The sequence below is a fragment of the Carcharhinus amblyrhynchos genome, unplaced genomic scaffold (genome assembly GCF_965287045.1).
Source record: "Carcharhinus amblyrhynchos unplaced genomic scaffold, sCarAmb.v2.hapA scaffold_37, whole genome shotgun sequence".
NCBI lineage: Eukaryota > Metazoa > Chordata > Chondrichthyes > Carcharhiniformes > Carcharhinidae > Carcharhinus > Carcharhinus amblyrhynchos.
Window position 1 is genome coordinate 3,886,889 of NW_027649778.1, and position 15,246 is coordinate 3,902,134.

Here is a 15,246-nt window from a genome sequence, read left to right on the forward strand (position 1 = left end):
CGTTTGGCGAGGGAAATTGCCCTGGGCTCCAAAACTGACCTGAGGTTCCAGAGAGCTGCAATTGGGGCTTTGCAGAAGCCAGTGAGGCCTACTTGGTTGGTCTGTTTGATGACACCAATCTATGTGCCAACAATGCCAAACGAATGGCCATTATGTCCAAAGACATCCAGTTGGCACGACAGATCCGGGGGCAAGGTGGAGGAGCGTGCTTTCAAGCCTTTACTTCATTGCATTTTCTCCAGACTATTTTGAGGTGACATTTAAACAATTTCTGAAACATTATTGGATTGTAAACTCAGGTTCTTAGAACATAGAACATAGAACATAGAACATTACAGCGCAGAACAGGCCCTTCGGCCCACGATGTTGCGCTGACCAGTTACAAAACAATGACCCACTAACCTAAACCAATCCCTTCTCGTCCATAAACCTATCCACGGATCTCTTAAACGCCCCCAAACTAGGCACATTTACAACTGCAGCAGGCAGGGCATTCCAATCCCTCACCACCCTCTGGGTAAAGAACCTACCCCTGACATCCGTCCTATAACTACCACCCCTTAATTTAAAGCCATGCCCCCTCGTGCTAGATTTCTCCATCAGAGGAAAAAGGCTATTACTATCCACCCTATCTAAACCTCTAATCATCTTATATGTTTCAATAAGATCCCCTCTTAGCCGCCTTCTTTCCAGCGAAAACAACCCCAAATCCCTCAGCCTCTCCTCATAGGACCTCCCCTCCATACCAGGCAACATCCTGGTAAACCTCCTCTGCACCCTCTCCAAAGCCTCCACATCCTTCCTGTAATGTGGGGACCAGAACTGCACACAGTACTCCAAGTGCAGCCGCACCAGAGTTGTGTACAGTTGCAACATGACACTGCGACCCCTAAATTCAATCCCCCGACCAATAAACGCCAAGACACTGTATGCCTTCTTAACAACCTTATCTACTTGACTCCCAACTTTCAGGGATCTATGTACACATACACCTAGATCCCTCTGCTCATCCACACTATTCAAAGTCCTCCCGTTAGCCCTATACTCGACACATCTGTTATTCCTACCAAAGTGAATTACCTCACACTTCTCCGCATTAAACTCCATCCGCCACCTCTCGGCCCAGCTCTGCAACCTGTCTAAGTCTTCCTGCAAACTATGACACCCTTCATCACTATCTACCACACCTCCGACTTTGGTGTCATCAGCAAACTTACTAATCCACCCAACTATACCCTCATCCAGATCATTAATAAAAATTACAAACAGCAGTGGCCCCAAAACAGATCCCTGAGGCACACCACTTGAAACCGAACTCCATGATGAATATTTACCATCAACCACCACCCTCTGTCTCCTGTTCTTGTGGAAGATGGACCTCTATTTGTATTTCTGTTAGTATTAAGTTAGTGTGGAGGTAGCAAAACATTTTGTTAACTTTCCTTCAAACTCTTGGCTCAGGCTGCAAAAAAAAATTTGTATCTTTTAAAAGTTTGAAAGTTCCTAACCATCTTTAGCCAGAAGTGCCGAGTGTCATACTGGCATTCTCTCATTGTGCAAATTAGGGGGATTGATTTGGTTTGATTTATTATTGTCACATGCATTAACATACAGTGAAAAGTATTGTTTCTTGCGTGCTATACAGACAAAACATACCGTTTATAGAGAAGGAAAGGAGAGGGTGTAGAAGGTAGCATTCCAGTCATAGCTAGGGTGTAGGGAAAGATCAACTTAATGCGAGGTAGGTCCATTCAAAAGTCTGACAGCAGCAGGGAAGAAGCTGTTCTTGAGTCGGTTGGTACGTGACCTCAGACTTTTGTATCTTCTTCCTGATGGAAGAAGGTGGGAGAGAGAATGTCCAGGGTGCGTGAGGTCCTTGATTATGCTGGCTGCTTTGCCGTGGCAGCAGGAAGTGTAGACGGAGTCAGTGGTTGGGAGGCTGCTTTGTGTGATGAACTGGGCTGCGATCACAATCCTTTGTAGTTTCCTGATTGTTTGACCCTATACCATATGTTCCGGTACGATTACTCTTTTAACCATAGAATCCCTACAGTGCAGAAAGTGGCCATTCAGCCCATCGAGTCTGCACCGACAACAATTACACCCAGGTCCTATTCTCATAACCTCATTTACATAAGAACATAAGAACATAAGAAATAGGAGCAGGAGTAGGCCATCTAGCCCTTCGAGCCTGCCCCGCCATTCAATAAGATCATGGCTGATCTGTTGTGGCTCAGTTCCACTTTCCCGCCCTCTCCCCATAACCCTTAATCCCCTCTCTTATCAAAAACCCATCAACCCGCTTCTTAAAAATATTTAGCGAGGCAGCCTCCACCACTTCAACGGGCAGAGAATTCCAGAGATTCACCACCCTTTGAGTGAAGAAGTTCCTCCTCAACTCCGTTCTAAACCGCCTCCCCTTTATCTTGAGGCTGTGCCCCCTAGTCCTACTGTCTTTTTTGAGCGGGAAGAGTCTCTCCACCTCTATCCTATCCATCCCATTCATCATCTTATACGTCTCAATGAGATCTCCCCTCATTCTTCTAAACTCTAGCGAGTACAAGCCTAGTTTATTCAGCCTCTCCTCATAGCTCAACCCCCTCAACTCCGGCATCAGCCTAGTAAACCTCCTCTGCACTCCCTCCAGGGCCAAAACATCCCTGCGCAGGTGCGGCGCCCAAAACTGCACACAGTACTCCAGCTGCGGCCTCACCAATGCCCTATACATTTATTTACCCTGTTAATACCGTTGATGCTAAGGGGCAATTTAGCACAGCCAATCAACCTAACCCGCATATCTTTGGATTGTAGGATGAAACTGGAGCACCCAGACATTCACCGCGCAGACACAGTGAGAACATGCAAACTCTACACAGACAGTGACCCCAAGCCAGAATAGAATCAGGTCCCTGGCGCTGTGAGGCAGCAGTGCTAACCCAATGTGCCTCCACAGTGGGAAGAAAGTTGTCCAGTTAAGCCTTTCTTTCTGACTATCCCCATTTTGCAATCCCAGGCTCTTGGGGCATATTTTTCTGTCCCATTTAGAATCTAGAATCTGGTATCATAGAATCCCTACAGGAAGAAGGAGGACATTTTGCCCATCAAGTCTGCACTGACCACAATCCCACTGATCCCTATCCCCGTAGTCCCATGCATTTACCCTATTAGTCCTCCTGACATGAAAGGGGCAATTTAGCATGGCCAATCCACTTAACCTGTACATCTTTGGACACTAAGGGGCAATTTAGCAGGGCCAATCCACTTAACCTGCGCATCTTTGGATTGTGGGAGGAAACCAGAGCATCCGGAGGAAACCCGTACAGATACAGGGAGAATGTGCAAACTCCACACAGACAATGACCCGAGCCAGGAATTGAACCCGGGTCCTGGACATTGTGAGGCAGCAGCGCTAACTCACTGTGCCACCTTGCAGCCCATCTGTTCCACACTAACCTGCCAGCCAGAAGCACGATTTGCTAATGAAAATATTGTTCGCTTTGCAGTTGTACAATAACTTCCCGAAGATCATGGATTTCCTGCCTGGGCCTCACAAAAGACTGTTAAAAGATATCGCAGATCTGAAAGATTATCTACATAGAAATATTCAAAGTCATAAAGAAAGCTTCCAGAAAGATTCCCCCCGGGATTACATTGACAGTTTCCTCATCAAGATGGAGGAGGTACGGGGAGTACTTTCTTTTCCACATTCACATCTTTCCAATTTTCTCTCCTGAAGGTAAGAAAAGGTTATCACGGACACTGATCCAAAAGAGTTAAGCTGATGTTATCGCCAGCTAAACAAGACCCGCATTTTGGAACCTGTTATCATGAACAGATCTCTACTTTATATACTGGGGGGTGGTGGTGTAGTGGTACTGTCACTGTACCAGTAGTCTCGAGAATCAGGGCAGGACCTGGGAGTCCAGGTTCAAATCCCACCACGGTAGATTTGAATTCAATAAAAAAAGACAGGAATTAACTCTCAAATGCCCTCAGAAATGGGGAGGCTCGGTGGCAGTGCCGCTGCCTCACAGCGCCAGGGGCCCGGGTTTGATTCTTGGCTTGGGTCACTGTCTGTGTGGAGTCTGTATGTTCTCCCACCATGTCTGTGTGAGTTTCCTCAAGTGCCCCAGTTTCCTCCTACAGTCCTAAGATGTGCTGATTAGGTTGATTGGCTGTGCTAAATTGGCCCTTTGTGTCAGGGGGACAAGTTAGAATAAATAGGGTAATGGGGGGTAGGGCCTGGGTGGGATTGTGGTAGGTGCAGACACAATGCACTGTAGGGATTCTATAACTCTTCATTATGCATTAATATGTGCAGGTTAGATGGATTGGCTATGCTAAAATTGACCCTAGTGTCAGGGGGATTAGCAGGAAAAGTAAGTGGGGTGATGGGAATAGGGCCTGGGTAGGGTTGTGGTCAGTACAGACTCAAAGGGCTGAATAGCTTCTTCTGCACTGTAGGGATTCTATGATGTAATATGGGTGCTCCAGTTTCCGCCCACAGTCTGAAAGATGTGCTAGTTAGGTGCATTGGTCGTGCTAAATTCTCACTCAGTAATCCGTTGACTGGAAATTCTGAACTCTGGCAATGGAATTTGATGGTTTACAAAGCAGACTGTTTCATTAGCATTCCCCCACCATAGATGCAGGTTGCTATGTGGAACAGAAGCCTGAGGCCTACTGTGGAATAATGCCCGAACAAGCACCAGAGTGTGGCGACTGGGGGACTTTCACAGTAACTTCACTGCAGTGTTAATGTAAACCTACTTGTGAAACTAATAAATAAATAAAATAAATAATATATAAGTGGCTAAAAAGAATGCATGTTGGCTAATAGCATAAGTTGAGTTTGAGAAAACTATAACAGAGACAAAATGGCCTTTCAGGTTTGAAAGTGGATTTAATTTGTTCTTCTTCAGGAGAAACACACACCTGACTCAGAATTCACTGATGAGAACTTGTTGATGTCAACAATGAATTTGTTTCTGGCTGGGACAGAAACCACTGGCACGACGCTGCAGTGGGCTATTCAACTCCTAGTGAAGTATCCACACATTCAGGGTAAGCAATATTAGTTTGTGGATTTGATTTGATTTGATTTATTATTGTCACTGCATTAACATACAGTGAAAAGTATTGTTTCTTGTGTGCTATACAGACAAAGCATACCATTCATAGAGTACATAGATTTGATTTATTATTGTCGCATGTATTGGGATACAGTGAAAAATATTGTTTCTTGTACGCAATATAGACAAAGCATACCATTCATAGAGTACATAGATTTGATTTATTATTGTCACGCGTATTGGGATACAGTGAAAAGTATTGTTTCTTACATGCTACACAGACAAAGCATTTTTTGCATTTTCTTGTGTGCTATACAGACAAAGCATACAGTTCATAGAGTACATAGATTTGATTTATTATTGTCACATGTATTGGAATACAGTGAAAAATATTGTTTCTTATGCACTATACAGACAAAGCATACCATTCATAGAGTACATAGATTTGATTTATTATTGTCACGCGTATTGGGATACAGTGAAAAGTATTGTTTCTTACGTGCTACACAGATAAAGCATACTGTTCATACAGAAGGAAAGGAGAGAGTGCAGATACAGTTACAGTCATAGCTAGGGTGTAGAGAAAGATCAAGTTAATGCAAGATGGGTCCATTCAAAAGTCTGATGGCAGCAAGGAAGAAGCTGTTCTTGAGTCAGTTGGTATGTGATCTCAGATGCTTGTAGGTTAAATATATTTGTTAAAAGATTGTTGAACTGCAATTCCTCCCTTCTAGAGAAAGTTTATCAAGAGATTGAAGAGGTGATTGGCTCCTATCGAAGACCTGCAATTGAAGATCGAGCGAAAATGCCGTACACAGATGCTGTCATACACGAGATTCAAAGATACATCGACATTGTTCCCATGAGCATGCCACATATGACGATGAGCGAGATAGAATTCAGAGGGTATCTGATTCCTAAGGTCAGAATCAAACCCAGTATGATGATGGCCATATTTATATTGCATCTTGGGATATCAAACCATCACATGAGAAATTACCTCAGAAATGAAGCTATCTGTATTGAGGGAAATGTGACCTTCGCTCTGCATCACCTGATAAAAATACACAAAGAGGCGAATGTCCACCCCCTTTGTTTTAGGTGAATGAAAATCCTTGCAGTGCAAAGGAGGCCATTCAGCCCATTGAGTCTGCACTGACTCTGCAAAAGGGCATTTTACCCAGATCCACCCTCCACCCATCACTGTACCCCCACACATTTACCCCACTAATTCCTCAATTTACTTTTTTTGAGACACTAAGGGGCAATTCATCATGGCCAATCCACCGAATCTATACATTCCTGGACACTTAAGGGCAAACTTATCATAGCTAATCCACCTAACCTTCACATCTTTGGATACTAAGGGGCAATTTAGCATGGCCAATTTACCTAATGTGCACACCTTGGGACACTAAGCGACAATATACCATGGCCAATCCACTTAACCTGCACATCTTTGGACTATGGGAGGAAACCAGAGCACCCGGAGGAAACCCACGCAGACATGGGGAGAATGTGCAAACTCCGCACTGTGCTGCACTTTGCTTGGAGTTGCAGGAGAGACATTGAGCAAGATGCCAGGGGAAGGCTGTCCCAATGGTTAACAGCATCACAGGGTCTTTAATATTAAGTTAATTGGAGGAAGAGATATTAGGTGGAATTTTATGGCCTCACTCACCCCAAAACTGTAAAATCCCACCCGAGGTCAACGGACCTTTCCACGGTCAACCCCTCCTCTGCTCTGATTCCCGTGGTGGGCGGGATGGTAAAATTCCAGATTGACTTTGGTTTAAATTCTCAGGGTAATGAGCACATTAGCACATTTTTCTTGATGAGGCTCAAACTGAGTCAGTCTTACTGATATACATTCTGCTTGTTTCCTTGTCTGAACTTGTGATAATAATTCTATTTTTAGGGCACTTTTGTGATTCCCCTGCTTTCCTCTGTTTTGAAATCCGCCAGCCAATGGGAAACTCCAGAATTGTTTAACCCAAACCACTTCCTGGATGAAACAGGAAACTTCAGAAAGAGTGAAAGCTTCATGGCGTTCTCTGCAGGTATCTCCTTCTCTCTTCATGGCATTCTCTGCAGGTCGCTCCTCCTCCTTTCATGGAGTTCTCTGCAGGTATCTCCTTCTCCCTTCATGGCATTCTCTGCAGGTAGCTCCTCCACCCTTCATGGAGTTCTCTGCAGGTATCTCCTTCTCCCTTCATGGCATTCTCCGCAGGTATCCCCTCCTCCCTTCATGGTGTTCTCTGCAGGTATCTCCTCCCTTCTGCTGAATAATGTTCCCTCCACAATAACACATCCAACCTCAGTACATTAACCTAATTACAGACGTGCGATATTCCCATTTCTAATATGGACAAAGTGGGGATCTCAGTTAAAATCCTGTGTTGAAAACACCAGATCTGTTGTTATGATGATGTGTGTTGGATAGCAGGACATCCAATGAAGCTCTGAACGTTAAGTCAGAGAGCATGTCCTATTGACAGAAAACCAGAGGTTTGCTCAAATGTTGAGATTGGTAATTCTGGAGAGATTGGGTTCTGCAAGGGGTCTCTTGGGAGCCCTTTACTTTTCACTTAGCCTTCAGTCTGCTGTTAGGATCACTAGCGTCTCCCAGGTGTTACTGACAGGTGAGGGGGGGGAACATGAATACTGGTAGTAGTAGAAGTGGGTACAATTTTGTCTTTTAAAAAGCATTTAGACAGTTATATGGGTGAGATGGGTATTGAGGGATATGGGCTAAATGCGGGCAATTTGGACTAGCTTAGTGGTAAAAACAGGGCAGCATGGACAAGTTGGGCCGAAGGGCCTGTTTTCATGCTGTAAGCCTCTATGGGTGGAATTTTATTGGCACATCCACCTGAGGTTCGTACAATCCCATCCGAGGTCAATGTAGAATGCTGTTCCCCGAGCCGTGCCCAGTCCTGGAATCAGGGCGGGCGTGCCAGTAAAATTCCAGCTGATGACTTGAATTGCCTTACAATCCAACAGTCCATTGACATCATTCGCCCACAAGAGAAAAATTGCAACTGAAGAAGTCTCTATTACAGAAAAGGCTTTGACTCTCCTCACCACCCATACCCAAGTGCAGACGCCCTGTCATCAACTAAATTTTGTGACACAATTCAAGTCACCTGTTTCCATTATTGCAAACATGTACAAGCCTCCATCTGGGAACATCAAGAACATAGATAAGAAGGGAGCCAATAGGGATGGTTGCGCAAACAGCTTTGCAAATGGCGTCACAAAATGCTTCTGTGATTCTTCTATGGGTATATTATGAGTGACACAGTTACAAGAGGACCATCGGAGTTGAAGAGGAACTTCTTCACTCAAAGGGTGGTGAATCTCTGGAATTCTCTGCCCGTTGAAGTGGTGGCGGCTACCTCGCTAAATATATTTAAGTCACGGGTAGATAGGTTTTTGACAGACAAGGAAATTAAGGGTTATGGGGAGAAAGTGGGAAAGTGGAACTGATCCACTTCAGGTCAGCCATGATCTTATTGAATGACGGGGCAGGCTCGAAGGGCTAGATGGCCTACTCCTGCTCCTATTTCTTATGTTCTTAGGACCAGGGTCTCTCTGTATTTTGGCCAATCTGTTTTACATAAGTTCCATGGGGAAGACCACTCTAGAAACTGTCCACCATTACTCTCTATCATTCAGTAAGCCCAGTCAGTGTGGTGGCTGTTGAAGCCTCCCGTGTGTTTTTTTATTAGTGTCACAACTAGGCTTACATTAACACTGCAATGAAGTTACTGTGAAAATCCCCTAGTCGCCACTCTCCTGTTTGGGTAGACTGAGGGAGAATTTAGCACGGCCAATGCATCTAACCAGCATGTTTTTCAGACTGTGGGAAGAAACCAAAGCACCCAGAGGAAACCCACACAGACATGGGGAGAACGTGCAGACTCCACACAAAGAGTGACCCAAGCTGGGAATTGAAACTGGGTCCCTGGTGCTGTGAGGCAGCAGTGCTAACCACTGTGCCACCATGCTGCCCTGAGGGTGTCTGGCTGAGCTAATATTGGCTGCACTTGCTGTTCCCAGAGAGCACACAAGGGGGCTTGTATATGTTTGGAAAACTGTTAGAAGAATTGCTGACTGGATGACAAACAGCTTTACATTAATACAAATGTATTTATTGGAATTTCAAAACTCTAGTCTGTTACAGTTTCTCAGTAGCTAAATACCTGAAACATAGTGACCCAGTGGTTAGCACTGCTGTCTGACAGTGCCAGGGTCTTGGGTTCAATTCGCAGCTCAGGTCACTGTGTGTGTGGAGTTTGCACATTCTCCCTGTGTCTGCGTGGGTTTCCCCCAGGTGCTCCGGTTTCTCCCATGCTCCAAAGATGTACAGGTTAGGTGGATTGGCCATTCCAAATTGCCCCTAGTGTCAGGGGGAATAGCTACGGCAAATGCATGGGGCTGTGGGGATAGAGCCTGGGTGGGATTGTGGTTGGTGCAGACTCAATGGGCTGAATGGCCTCCTTCTGCACTGTAGGATTCTGTGATATAGGTGTCATAGTGGTTAGCACTGCTGCCTCACAGTGCCACGGACCTGAGTTCGATTCCCGGCTTGGGTCACTGTCTGTGTGGAATCTGCATGTTCTCCCCGTGTCTGCATGGGTTTCCTCTGGGTGCTCCCTGGTTTCCTCTGACAGTCTGAAAGATGTGCTGGTTAGGTGCATTGGCTGTGCTAGGTTCACCCTCAGTGTACCCGAACAGGCGTCAGAGTGTGGCAACTAGGGAATTTTCACAGTAACTTCACTGCAGCGTTAATCTAAGCCTACTAATCAAAGAATCACAGAATACTACAGTGCAGAAGAGGCCCTTTGGCCAATGTGTGAAAGGCCCTGACCTGCCACCTAATTCAAAGTCCATAGCCTTGAATGTTAAGGTGTGCCAAGTACTCATCCAGGTACTTTTTAAAGGATGTGAAACATCCCACCTCCACTACCCTCCCAGGCACCACATTCCAGATCCTCGCCACCCTCTGGCTAATAAAGATTTTCCCCTAAAACTCCCACCCCTCACTTTTAACTTGTGCCCCCTTGTAACTGACCCTTCAACTAAGGGGAACAGCTGCTCCCTACCTACTCTGTCCATGCCCCTCATAATCTTGTACACCTCGATCAGGTCACCCCTCAGTCTTCTCTGCTCCAGAGAAAACAACCCAAGCCTATCCAACCTCTCTTTATAACTTAAATGTTCCACCTCAGGCTGCATCCTGGTGAATCTCCTCTGCACCCCCTCCAGTGCTTTCACATTGTTCCTATAATTGTGACTAATAAGTAAATAAACTTCACAATGCAAATGATGAAAATGATACTTGGCAGTAGCTGAGAACTGATGAGGAAATGACTACAGGATCTAATTATTATCAGTAGGTCTAATTTCCAAACAATTTGCCTGTTGCTTAGTACAATTCTGTTATTTGATCTTTTTTTGAACAAGTTATTGTTGTCCCATTTTGATTTGATAGAGTCTTGCATGAAATTGCAATTATTAATCATCTGTTCAAAACTAGTGCTGTGCCATTTATCTTATCTATTCTCACATTGAAATATTAAAGGCTGTAAGGTGAAATTGCAGCAATGTTTCGTTTGAAAATAATTGCTTTTTACAAACATCAGTAAATTCCTCAGAACATCCAATTTACACATTTATGTGAATCTATAAGTCTATGAGGGAGCGGTATGGCGGCACAGCGGTTAGCACTGCTGCCTCACAGCGCCAGGGACCTGGGTTCGATTCCCGGCTTGGGTCCGTCTATGTGGAGTTTGCACATTCTCCCCATGTCTGCATGGGTTTCCTCCCAGTGCTCTGGTTTCCTCCGACACTCCAAAGATGTGCAGGTTAGGTGAACTGGTCATGCTAAATTGCCCCTTTAATGTCCCAAGATGTGTAGGTTAGGTAGATTGGCCATGCTAAATTGCCCTTTGTATCCCAAGATGTGTACATTAGGTGAACTGGCCATGCTAAATTGCCCCTTAGTGTCCCAAGATGTGTAGGTTAGGTGGATTGGCTGTGCTAAATTGCCCTTTAGTGTCCCAAGATGTGTACGTTAGGTGGATTGGCCATGCTAAATTGCCCTTTTGTGTCCCAAGATGTGTAGGTTAAGTGGATTGGCCATGCTAAATTGCCTATTAGTGTCAGAGGGGCCATCAGAGTAAATACATGGGGATTGGGCCTTGGTGGGATTGTTGTTGTTGCAGGCTCAATGGGCCAAATGGCCTCCTCCTGCACTGTAGGATTCTGTGAAAACATTTTATATTTCTGAAAAAAAGCCTGCTTAATTGCAATATAAGATTCTGCACCAGGTTCAGAGTATTTTCAGTAATCATTTCAATTGTACTGTTACAAACATGGGTCTTCTTCAAGTCATTGGAAAAGAGCTTAAAATTGTTAAAGATAAACATGTTAACAAATGCTTAAAGTGTTCAAATGTATTTAAAATCATTATACAATTCATCTCTGCTCTTTGAACTGGAGAATGGCCTCAAAGCGAGTCTTCAGCTTGTGATGCTTTGATGACAATCTGCTACACTGTCCAGCCTTTCTGATCTTTTTCACATTGGACCATGCTGCAGCACGAAGTAGAAGTTTTTGCCAAGCCAATGAACCAGCTTATTTGGATTTCTCTGTGCAATCAACGGGTGAACACTGCTGCTTCAGTCTCAAACTAAGGAATTTGCCATTTATGATCGTGATACAGAGAAATTCCTTCAAAGGCTCATGAATCTTTGGAATTCTCTTCCCCAGAGAGTTGTGGATGTGGAAATTAAGGGATATGAAGATAGTGCAGGGAGGTAGAATTAGAATCGGAGATCAGCTATAATCTTGTTGGATAGCAGAGCATGTTTGATGGGCCAAACAGCCTACTCCATTTCCTACTTCTGATGTTCTCAGAAATATTGTGCTGCAACTTATCATAGCTCACAGGAATTTTACTTGCTAACACTGATTTGATTTGATTTATTATTGCCACGATTAGTATACAGTGAAAAATATTGTTTCTTGCTTGCTTTGCAGACACACATATCGTTCATAGAGAAGGAAAGGAGAGAATGCATAATGTAGTGTTACAATCATAACTAGGGTGTAGAAAAAGATCAACTTAGTACAAGGTAGGTAGATTCAAAAGTCTGATGACAGCAGAGATTATAAGCTGTTCTTGAGTCAATTGGTATGTGATCTCAGACTTTTGTATCTTTTTCCCAAAGGAAGAAGGTGGAACAGAGAATGTCCAGGGTGCGTGGGGTCCTTGATTATGCTGGCTGCCTTTCTGATGCAGTGGGAAGTGTAGACAGTGTTAATGGATGGGAGGCTGGTTTGCATGATGGATTGGCTTTGTTCACGACCCTTCGTAGTTTCTTGCAGTCTTGGGCAGAGCAGGAGCCATACCAAGCTGTGATACAAGCAGAAAGGATGCTTTCTATGGTGCATCTGTAAAAGTCCGTTAAGTTGTAGCAGGCATGCCAAACTTCCTGTTTATCTCAATTTGCTGAGTACAAGATTTCCAATGCAGAAGTCAAAAATATAGCACAACATTCATTAATGAAATGTATTCTTAACCAATCTATACTTGAATGTTGCGGACAGCATCAGAGCTTTTGCTTAATATCATCTCTGTTTTACAGGAAAGAGAATGTGTCTGGGAGAGTCTTTGGCTCGGATGGAACTCTTCCTTTTTCTGACCACTATCCTCCAGAACTTTGTCTTCAACTCTGTTATTGACCACAAGGATATTGACATCACACCAGCTACCAGTGGCATTCTGGTTATACCCCGTGCATACGAATACCGTGCTATTTCTCGCTAAATCCATCTCAGCTGTGAATTTTAGTAGGTGATGTTAGAACACTCTTATCTAAGATTTTCAAACCTATCTTTAAAATCACAGGATCTACGTATTTCAAATTTATATGAATTGGGAGCATGAGTCAGCTACTTGAGTCTACTCCGCCATTCAATAAGATCCCTATTTGATTTGATTGTAACCTCCCGCCTACCTTCACTAACACTTCGCCCCCTTGTTTATCAAGAAACTATCTACTTCTGCCTTAAAGACACGGTGGCACAGTGGTTAGCATTGCTGCCTCGCAGCTCCAGGGACCCGAGTTCAATCCCAGGTTGGGTCACTATCTGTGTGGAGTCTCTATATTCTTCCCCCTGTGTTTGCATGGGTTTTCTCCAGGTGTTTCAGTTTCCTCCCACAGTCTGAAATACATGCTGGTTAGGAGCTTTGGCTATGCTAAATTCCCCCTCAGTGTACCTGAACAGGCACCGGAGTGTGACGACAAGGGGATTTTTGCAGTAACTTCATTGCAGTGTTAAGCCTACTTGCAGCACCAATAAATCATCTCTATAACCCATGCTTAATGCTATCTCCACTCACATTGTCTGCACCTTTAAGACTTGTTAGCTGATTACTTGTAAAGACTCACATTCTAATCAGTATTCTGTAAACTGTGTGCCTTTATATGCCCTGTTTGTGATCAGAACTCCCCACTCAACTGACGAAGGAACAGCGTTCCAAAAGCTAGTGGCGTTTACTACCAAATAAACCTGTTGGACTTTAAGCTGGTGTTGTGGGACAGCTAGTGACACACAGTGATCAAATAAAAACACATTTAACAATTAAATAATAAGTGAATTATAAGAACTAATCAGATCGGGAGCTGTTTAGTCAAGGAGATCGTACCCATAAGAGCATAAGACAGAGGAGCAGAAGTAGACCATTTGGCCCATCGAATGCTGCATCATTCAATGAGATCATGACTGAGTTGTTATGACAATCCCCAATAATAACAACAAAAACAGAAAACGCTGGAAAATCTCAGCAGGTCTGACAGCATCTGTGGAGAGAGAATAGAGCCAACGTTTTGAGTCTGGATGACCCTTCGTCAGAGCTAGGCACTTTTATGATTCTAGGATGAAATCCTTCAGGACCCAGCTGGGCTTAGAATATTCTTTATTTACTGCTTTCAAATTAATGCGGCATTCAAAATGACAGTCTTTCAGTTTTCATTACACAGCAAAATACCAGGAGCTCTTAAGGCAGCCGTGGCATGGGAGACTCCTTGGCCTTAGCTGAAAGTGTAATACTGCCTGAAACTAAAGAGAATTAAGAAAAACAAGAGATGGTGTCTCTTTAAAAAAAAACTTCAATAGTGACATGCATTCAATCATTTTTAAAATAAATTAAGTTTATTCACTTTGTAACCACAGCTCAAACGAGCATTATTTGTTCAGGAGAATTTGTTCAACTGATTGCTGGTTAGAACCATAGAATCCATAGCATGCAGAGACCATTTGGCCCATTGAGTCTGCACCAACTCTCCAAAAGAACATCCCACCCAAGCCCTCCCCTCTGTCCTTTTCCCACAAGTTTAGTATGGCCAATCCACCTAACCTCCACATCTTAAAACACTATGGGGCAATTTAGCATAAGCAATCCACCTAACTGCACATCTTTGGAGTGTGGGAGGAAACTGGATCACCTGGAGGAAACCCACGCGGACACAGGGAGAATGTGCAAACAGTTATCCAAGGCAAGAATTGAACCTGTATTACAGAATGCAATAACTGAATAGGTCATAACGTACAATTCAAGAAAGGGGTATAATAGTAACTGGGGCAGTGTGTTATAACGGTTCACTAAAATCATTCTAAAACTCAGGAGACTGGGACAGTTATGTAACTTTTCCATTTCAGCAATTCCAAACAGTGCATGAATCACCTGAAACACAGGCTTGTGTGCTGTGGAAATTGGCAACATATTCCAGAAAGGCTTCAGGTTTAATCCCAACCTGTGCTTAGCAAGCTAATTTTAGCAGTATTGGCACTGTTCTTGGTTTCACCACCCAAGAAAGGGGCAATGGAGATCGGAGGAAGTGGGGAAGAAGCTCTTGCTCTTGGTTCAGTGAGCCATGTGCAAGGATTCTACATCTGGACACTGAGTATGGAGCACAATCACACTACCTTTGATTCCTTTCACAATTAATTAATCTGACAGCACTCATTTTCATCGTGTCTTTGAGGAATTCCATTCAATTTAGGAACATCACAGAGGCACATCTATGGAACTATTTGCCAAGAAATAGTTCCACATTTTTAGGTGGAAAGATGGGAGGGAGCCAAATAAGGAATCCAGTAG

The 15,246-nt window shown here is 44.0% G+C and overlaps 1 protein-coding gene across 2 annotated transcripts in view; it reads left to right on the top strand.

Annotated features, from left to right (window-relative positions):
• LOC145362254 (cytochrome P450 2C9-like) overlaps positions 1 to 14,095 on the top strand; it is a 31,978-nt gene extending 17,883 nt beyond the window's left edge. The window contains exons 5-9 of one of the 2 annotated variants that reach the window (XM_080218329.1): positions 3,504 to 3,680; positions 4,923 to 5,064; positions 5,807 to 5,994; positions 6,991 to 7,132; positions 12,728 to 14,095. In XM_080218329.1, the coding sequence (XP_080074455.1) occupies positions 3,504 to 3,680; positions 4,923 to 5,064; positions 5,807 to 5,994; positions 6,991 to 7,132; positions 12,728 to 12,909 (831 nt within the window). In that variant the 3' untranslated portion in view covers positions 12,910 to 14,095. Of the gene's footprint in view, positions 1 to 3,503; positions 3,681 to 4,922; positions 5,065 to 5,806; positions 5,995 to 6,990; positions 8,890 to 12,727 lie in introns of those variants that run through there. The other variant, XM_080218328.1, reaches the window with a different exon arrangement.
• Positions 14,096 to 15,246: the final 1,151 nt, after the last annotated feature.